General features: G+C 38.2%; 1 protein-coding gene across 2 annotated transcripts; it reads left to right on the forward strand.

Annotated features, from left to right (window-relative positions):
• Positions 1–1,783: 1,783 nt before the first annotated feature.
• LOC120086337 (probable GPI-anchored adhesin-like protein PGA55) lies at positions 1,784–9,008 on the forward strand. 2 transcript variants are annotated; one of them, XM_039042942.1, is made up of 9 exons: positions 1,784–1,926; positions 2,031–2,135; positions 2,293–5,231; positions 5,342–5,500; positions 5,612–5,791; positions 6,212–6,406; positions 6,815–6,913; positions 7,049–7,645; positions 7,769–9,008. In XM_039042942.1, the coding sequence occupies exons 3-9, from the start codon at positions 2,346–2,348 to the stop codon at positions 8,096–8,098; spliced, it is 4,446 nt and encodes a 1,481-aa protein (XP_038898870.1). In that variant the 5' UTR covers positions 1,784–1,926; positions 2,031–2,135; positions 2,293–2,345; the 3' UTR covers positions 8,099–9,008. The 2 variants fall into 2 exon arrangements, with proteins under 2 accessions (XP_038898870.1, XP_038898868.1); XM_039042940.1 differs by having other exon boundaries at positions 1,826–2,135.

The following is a 9,008-nucleotide window of genomic DNA, read 5'->3' on the forward strand; positions in this document are numbered from 1 at the left end:
TGACCAAATCTCCACGTTATTCAAATCTTTCTTTGCATTGTTTTTTAAGCGATCAAAACTATCTGTGATCCCCATCGCTCTTTAAAAAGATATGTTATCTCGAAACTCTTCAAAACTAACTTAGCTTGTGACGTGTTGTGTTTGTGTTTTGTTCCCATCTTCTGTTAAAATCTGCGGCAATATTTGCGCCATTAAGATAAGACCCGTCCACTTCTTGAATCTACAACCGCATTCTTCCATTTTCTGTTCGTTTTATCATCATCCCCACTAAAGATTATTCATGCAATCAATTACCTTTTCTCCCATTTTACATTAATTTTTCTCGTGTTTTGGGATATTCTAGAAACAACTCAAATTTTAAATCCTTTTTCTTCTGCAAATGGAATTTTTTGTAATTTTGAAGTTCTATATATCCTCTACAATTTTCATTTTTTCATAAATATGTATTATAGGTACTATTTATGAGCTTTTATATCAAACCATAAATATCATATTCAATTTTTTAAAATTATAGAGATTAGATTTTAGCGAACCAAATTTATAATTTAATCTTTTATTATTAACCAAAAAAAAATTGGATTAGGTGAGTTTCTTTATCGAAAAGCAAATTTGCATAAACGCTGCTCCATGAGAGATAATATGAGCTAATGAAATCTGATAGATTTGAAAGGTTGACATTGTACGTCATTGTGGACTATATTAGCCCTAACTATATTCAATTAGTCTATTTTAATACGTTTATGTTTTTCTTATAAAACCAAACTCAACAAGCTCCCCCACCATGCCTTAGAGAATATGTCGGTTGATTCTTTTGACGTACATTTTATTTCATCCTTTTGTAAAATAAAGAGGGAAAAGCACCAACCCAAATTACGTAGGAGACTTGAATATTAGGCAGCTTTTCAATACTCCTAAAATGGTTTTCGTCAACTAAAATTACGTTGGAGAAATAAATATTCGGAACCTGAATGTGATCTTACAATGGTATAACTAAATAGATTAGATAAAATAAATTTAATATTTTTTTATGGCAATGATATATGGTTTTTACCGAAATGAGCATAACTCAATTGTCATAGTGTTTGGACTATCAATAATACTATCAATTTCGAAGTCAGAATTTTTTTCTCACATATTTAATCTAATACTTTTGAAAAAAAAATTGAATATCTAAATGATTGATGACCTATCATTAAATAAAATTGGACTTCATTTAATAAAGCATTAACGGAAGAATAAAATTGGACTTCATACTAATTATTTTGTTGCTGTGAAGTCACTTGGTAAATGAACAATTAGTGACATAATAAAAGATGAAGTTCTGTAATTTAGTAGAATTTAAAAATAATTGAAAAAATTACTCATAAAATTTGGAAAACTTAATTAATATTCGTTAAATTACAAAATACAGCTATTCCGTGCGTAAAAAGAAGCTTTACGTATATTTTATAAACTTGGATTTAATCTTATCATTTATTGACTGTTTTCTTTTCTTCTGTTCAGCTAAATGAATATTATAATAATAATGAAAAGATGAGAGAATAGCCGACACTAACGTGGCCCATGTTATTGTAAATAGCAGGACATGTAATTTAGAAAATTACACCATTAAAAAAATTCAAATTCAATAATATCAAATTAAAGCATGGAAGATTCTTTTTTAAAAAAAAAAAAAAATGGTTATTTTAATTTTCAGTAAAACAAAACAAACATGTTTGTCAAGTAAATCTTTTGGCGAGTTGATTTGATAATTTGAATTTGCTTTTTTGGGAAAAAAAAATATTTTTTGAAAAGTAGATTTGAAATAATATTAGAATAGCAAGTAGAGAAGAGACCAGTCTCTCTCTTCTTGTTATTCTTCTTCTTCTTCCTCCTCCTCCTCTTCCCTTGGCCAGCTGTTTGTTTCAGTTTCATCTACGATTCTGCGTCTCTCCCTCCTTTTATTTTAATTTTTCCTTTTATTATTATTATTATTATTATTATTATTATTATTATAACAAGTGTGGTCTCCCCTGTGTTGTCTCCCCCAGTTCTCAAGATCTGCATCTGCAAATCTCCCACATTCACGTCTCCTACTCGATGATCGTCTCTACTCGATCTGCCAAATTCAACTCGCTCCTCCGCTTCTGCTTCTGGTAACTCATTCTCCTTCGTCTTTTTGAGATCTTGCACTTTTTAACATTCCCTTACTCTCTCACTTTTAATCGCTTTTGCACTTTCCACACTCTTCTTTCTCACCCTCCTTTCTGAGACTCCTTTTATGTTCATGTTTCTGAATTCCCATTTGATCAGCAATCTCCCTCTGTGATTGCCTTTCGGAGTTTTTACTTCTTTGATTCTAAATCATGGCTGACATGGATTTGCTCGCCGACATACCTGAGGTTAACGAGAAGTGTGCCTTGGATATGAGTACCTATCACAATTTGCCTAAACCTTGCAATGCACCATCCCTTCACTCTCCTTCTCCCATTCCTAAGGATGATACCGATGCTTCTTACGTTTTCGTTACCTCCTCCGATGCTGCTACTTCCGATCTTAATGGGCAACCCAAGTGTTCTCAGAATGTTGATACGGAGGTTGAGATTCGTAATCGGGAATTGAATACTGACGTCGGTACGAAACCTGAATCAATTTTCGTCTCTGATGCATTGAAGGATTCCCAATTCGAATTTTCTGAGCATGTGAAAGAGAGTGACGCTATTCAGGATGACATCAGAGTGGCCGATGTCCTTCCATCTTTTGACGCCAAGGTGGATGAAGCGGAACCTGGACTGGATTCTTCTCAAACGGTGGAAGACGCTCGAATCCTGGAGGACCAGACTATCAACGAATCTTTTGCTGCAGAGACAAATTCTGGTGAAATCCATGGGATACAGTCTCCTCCAAAATTTGAAGACAATCGGATTCAGGAGGAAAATCAAATAATTTCTCCCTCTGTATCTTCTAACACCGATGCAAATTGTTGTGGTGAAATAGAGGTGGAGTCTTCCCAAATGGCGGAAGATATTCAAAATCATGAGGATAACAGAATTGTGGAAATCATGAAGTCTTCTGATACCGAGACAAATCATGTGATGAACATTGAGGCGGAGTCTTCTCAGGAGGCAGATGGCATCCAGATTCACAAGGAAAATGGAACAGTTGCAATCAAGTTTTCTGATACTCGGTCAAACCCTAGGGAAGAAATTGAGGTGGAGTCTTCTCCCAAGGCAGATGACAATCAGAATCACGAGGAAACTGGCGTAATGAAAGCCTCTTCTGATACCGAGGCAAATCCTAGGTCAGAAATTGAGGTGGAGTCTTCACGGGAGGTTGAAGACATTGAGCTTCAGGGGCAAAATGAAGTAGTGGATGCCATCAAATCTTCTGCCACCGTGGAAAAGCGTGAGCAAGAAGGTGAAGTAATTCCTGAGTATAATGAAACAGTGGCTATCAATGAATTGTCCGATACCATACATAATGGCAGCGAAGAAACTGAGATGGAATCTTTCAAAAGAGAGGAAGGGATTCAAGAATCAGAAGATGCAAGTTTGGAGGCTGCGGACTGCCATTGTGTAAATAGCAAAGAGAAGGTTGATGAGATGGTAGATGAAGCTGTGACAAGCGACCCTGTGGGAGGTATGGGAGAATCTCAAATTATAAGTATGCATGCTGCTAAATCTGACCTAGATTATTCTGATGATTCAGTGGAAGACGTTAAGGGGGAACGTACATCAGGGGTTGTCTTGAATGAAGAGAACTCTAAGAGAACTCAATTTTCAATTAATCAGGATGGTGAACATTACCAGGTTGTTGGTGAGGAACAAGAAAGTTTAAACAGTGAAGTTTCTGTTTTAGAGCCATCAGAAGAAAACAAAGTGGACGTGGAGCAGCATTTGGCAGCAGCTCCTAGTCCACTGGTCAGTTCAGAAGACATAAATGGTCCCATCTCCATTAGCACGGAAGATGGCTTGCCAACTAGTATGGATCAAGATGACCCCTTGGAAACTATTGATGACAAAGACACTGTAGCTAACAGGACCAGCTTCCATAACCACAATGAATCCTCGTCTGGCTCTGTAGATTGTGATATTGCTACTGTTGAAACTCATAGATTATCTCCTAGGATGCTTATTAGTGATCCAATAAATGAGATTACTGTGAATGATGAACAAGAGGTGAATCATGTGTTGGAACTAGAAGATAATTCAGAAATGGCGTCTCATCCTAAAGTGGAGGAATGTCTCAAGGTTGAAGTTTTGGAAGGTATGGTCTCTGGAAATGGAGATGAGGTGCCCACTGCATTCGACGAATCTAGAATTTTTTCAGGTGATAACTTTGTTGCTGGCAGTCAATTAATCACCAAGGACACTGCCCCAGTGGAAAGCATTGACTCAGCAGTATCTGCTGTTGTGATAGGAAATACTTCAATTGAAATAAGGGAACGGGCCTCTACGAATTGCCCTAGTGATCCAATAGTGAGATCCGATCTTGATGTTGAGGATTGTAAAATGTCTGAAATTGTGGCTTCTGCTGGTGATGTTGGCCAACCGGATAAAGAAGTTGGTGAAAATCATGAGGTTGGTTTTCTTGGTAACTCTAATTTTGAAACCAAGTGTGAGAATGGTCACGTCGAAATAGATCACCAAGCAACTTTCCATAGTAATGATTGTTCGTCAATCGAATGTCAAGAGAGAGGTTCCTCTGTTCCTGAAGTTTCTAATGGTGTCGATAAATCTTCTGTAATTCAACTAAGTTCTACTGTTGCAACAGACTCAGAATTGCATGATAACGGAAGTAGCTCAAGTCCAACTGCTAATGAGAAATCCGGAGACGGCATCAAGATTCCATCCTCCATAGAAGGTGGTAGCAGAAATATATATGGCGATGATTGCAGTGTGTCAAAAACTGAAGTTCTCAAGGGTTCTATAGTAAACGATGAAAGGAATCTGAACTCAATGTCTGATGTTGTCTCTGAAACGGATGACAAACCGGCAACAGAAGAAACTAGGGTCATTCATGAGGGTTGCCAGAATGAACCTTCACCTATTTCTCCAGAAGGAGGTTCTGGTGATACTTTAATGGGGCAAAATGTAGGGGCTGAGGCAGGAACAAGACCGTTTAACTTTTTGGTTAAGGTACCTAGATTTGATGACAAAAATATCAGAGAGCAGATTAAGCGTGCTCAGACAGAAGTTGATTGGAAGACCAAGGATCGAGATGCCATTCGGGTTCAAATACAGACAATGAGGGTAATTATGATCATTAATCTATTGTTTCAAAGTTTACTGTATGTGTGTGCATTTGTGTGTGTACATATTCATATATACATCTTTCATAGCACAAATGGTTATCTGACCAGGCTGCGTGGAAAGTGTTGAGTGATGATCTTGAAGCAGCAGTGTCGGAAGGAAGAGCTGCAAGAGACTTACTCAAGTCAAAAAGGCTGGAGATAGACTCTGTTCAATCAGTGATAACAAAAGTGAAGAATGCCATGTCTGTTGAGGATATTGATGGCAGGGTAAGCACGCATTCATCTTCTAGTTAAATATGTGTGCAGATGTGCATGCTCGTGCCCCTGAATTTATCTTTTATTACAACATTCTGTGACATCATGCTTCAATGTGTGTAGATACGCAACATTGAACATACGATAGAGCATGAAACACTGCCACTAAAAGAAGAAAAACAATTAATTCGTGAAATCAAGCAATTGAAGCAGCTGCGGGAACAGCTTTCATCAACTATGGGTAAGCAGGATGAGCTTCAACAGGCATTGGACCAGAAAGACCAGATTGAAGAGCGCCTTAAGGTATGATCTAGAGTTTGATACTTTTGTACCTTCTATGCCATTTGCATCCATTTATGAAATATATAATACCCTGCTTATCTAAATATGGTTTCAAGTACTTGCGATGCAGCATAAGTTTCGGTCAATTCATCTTAAATTTTGTTTTAAAAATGTGTATGCGTATGATATTTATTAAACGTAAGTATTTGATATTTATTAGATTCATCTTCAGTTAGGTAGCTTGTTTGGATATGATGAGGGTGCTATGGGGGATGTCAACCTAGTTGAGATTCCTGGGTTCACCTCTTGATCCTTAGGTTCTTTTGTTCATTGCATCTCTCTATTGCAGTTTGAGCATTAGTCTTATTAATTTAGACAATGCATCAATTTTGTTTTAAAAATGCATATTCACATGATAATCTTATTAATTGTACTCCACAGCTATTAAGAAAGGAGATGGATTTGCTGAGAGACAATGTTTTGAAAGCCGAATCAGCTATAAAGGCCGCTAAGAAGAAATATAATGATGAGAGCATAAAGCTGGGCGAATTGCAATCCCAGTTTAAAGCAGCAGATAAGATTCGTCAAGAAGCATATGCTAATTTACAGAGTATGAGGAAGCAATTATATGAGAAGGTCTGTACTCGTAATTTTTGCTCATAATGCAATCTACTTGTGGTAAGCATTTAGAAGGCACTGTGTAAAATAAGTGTTGAAGGTATGAGGGCCAGGGTCTTTTTCTTTCATGACATGAGAATGGAAGATGTTGACATCTCTTGGGAAGATAGTTCCCAACGATCTATTTTAGTTTTGTGAGTATAGATCAGATGTTTTTTTTGTTTTCCATTTTTGTTTTGAATTCTTCAGTCTCGGTTGAAAAATTGCAAGGTGTGGGGCCTGGCCTGTGGGGCTATTTTAGCTCAAATCGATTATGTTGCAATTGTACACATGTATCATTTTATGTTAATTTCCGTTGGCGATTCTCCACCAGTATGGATCCTTTAAATATTGTCACTCAGGTTGAAATTTGACCTTTGGCTGCAGAATAAATACTGCTGGAAGTATCGGGATGAGGCAAAAGAAGCCAATGAAATAGCGTCAAGTCGAGATCTAGAGAAACTGCAACATTTTTGTGTTAATCAGGTTACTTTATTCTTGCCTTCTATTTGTTGACATGATCAGCATACTTGTTGTTATTGAGTTGGCGTTGCTATTTCTGATTTGCTTTCATTTCGGGTGTCTTAGTTGTCTTCATGCTCTGACTGATTAATATTTTAGGTGGAGCGCATGATGGAACTATGGAACACAAATGCTGAGTTCAGGGAAGAATATATTAAGAGCAACACGAGGAGTACCCTGAGGCGACTAAAGACATTGGATGGCCGCTCTCTTGGCCCCAATGAAGAGCCGCAAGTACTGAATCTTATTGTTAAGGAGGAGGGATCAGTGAGGGACAATTCTCTTTCAACGGTTTCAACAACGCAGGAATCTGAAAAACTGATACCCGCTGATGATGCGAGAGATAATGACAAATCAGAGACCAAAGTAGCAGGAACGAAGAATCAAATGACAAAAAGAAAGAAGCCTGAAATAGTTCTGGGCTTAGTGAATGACCCTAGAAATATCTCTAGCGAGAATGAAGTAGAAGAGGCACCGCGACCGGAGGAGATTAAGCGAACAAGAGAGGAAGAGGAGCTGGCGGTGAAAGCAGAAGAGTTGAGAAAGGAGGAGGAAGCAATGAAGTTGAAGGAGCAACGTAAGTTGGAAGAGAAGGCCAAAGCCAAAGAGGCGTTGGAGAGGAAAAAAAGAAATGCTGAGAAAGCCCAGGCCAGGGCGGTAATCAAAGCACGAAAAGAGGCAGAAGAGAGAGAGAAGGTATTGGTGGGTGCATGTATATATTTAATTTGCATGGATGAATATTGTGGTTTTCTTCTTTTTTTTTTTTTTTTTTTGGTATGAATTACATTTTGACAGCTAAGATGTGTTTGTCGTGCACAGCTAAGGGAGAAGAGAGCAAAAAAGAAGGAAAGGAAGATGGCAGCTGAGACGGAAGGTGGAAATGGTTGGGATGAAAGGGAATCTGGTTTAGTCACCGAGACCCCTTCAGAATCTTCAAAGGAGGAGTCTGAAAACACAGGTAAACAGGGGATGGCAGTGAAGAGGCCTCAAAAAGTGTCGCAGTACACAAAGCAGAGCAAGACAAAGTCCATTCCTCCTCCACTTCGAAATCGGGGTAAGAGGAGGATGCAACCGTGGATGTGGGTTCTTCTGACAATCGTCTTTGTTTTTGCGCTGTTCTTCGTCGGACAACAACGGCTTCTCTACTAGATCTTTTTGGTTCGACTTCTAAATTTAGAATGCAATTCAATTTTATATAGTTATAGAGTGACACACAATTAGTTGGCAAGGGAAGAGAGATAGACGTTCGGATTGGGACATTCCCATAGAATATAGAGAGAGAGAGAGAGAGATAATGGTAGGCTAATTCTTTGGTTCCTTTCTCAGGATTCAAATTCATCTCCCCAACTTACAAGTTGAAGTTCCTTTAAATTAACCAAAAAAAAAAGGAAGAAAGGCGAGGTTTGAGGCTTTTCCCATTAAGCATTACATGACATTTTATTTTAATTTGTTGATGGGTAAGCTGCGAGATCCGAAGCAGAGGAAGAAATGAAAGAGTCGTTGGAGGTCAGCTTTTGGTTTGGTAAATTCACCACTATGATTAGGAGAGTGTTTAATTAGGGTGGATTGCATTCTTGGGGTTGGGGCTGTGGAGAAAGAAAGAAAAGAGAGGGAGATTCCATTGGGAGAGTAGAATAGGAATAGGAATAGGAATAGGAATAGGAATAGGAACAGATGAGGATGAGTAGTAGAGGATGGGTGGTGTGGGGCATATGCTTCTGCTGTGTGAGTCCGTACATAGGGGCCCTCACTGACATTGTAGCTATCAGGAACCAGAATCATGGTGTCCCCACCGCTTCTATGCCATCATCTGTCTTCTGTACGACGGCGTTTATTGGTGCCCCTACCAATGCCTATTGCCGCCTAATGGATCTCACTATTACCACCCACAACTATGGTCAACGCTTCAGATTATATGTTATCAATATCATCCCTCTTCCCTTATCCTATCCTAAACCCTAATTTTATTTCCATCTTTCTTTTTCTTTCTCTAACCAAGCTGCCTTTCTACATTTTTTTTTAATTATTATTATTGATTGATTCTTCTTTTCCTCTAAAA

Source organism: Benincasa hispida, chromosome 9 (assembly GCF_009727055.1).
Source record: "Benincasa hispida cultivar B227 chromosome 9, ASM972705v1, whole genome shotgun sequence".
NCBI classification, from domain to species: domain Eukaryota; kingdom Viridiplantae; phylum Streptophyta; class Magnoliopsida; order Cucurbitales; family Cucurbitaceae; genus Benincasa; species Benincasa hispida.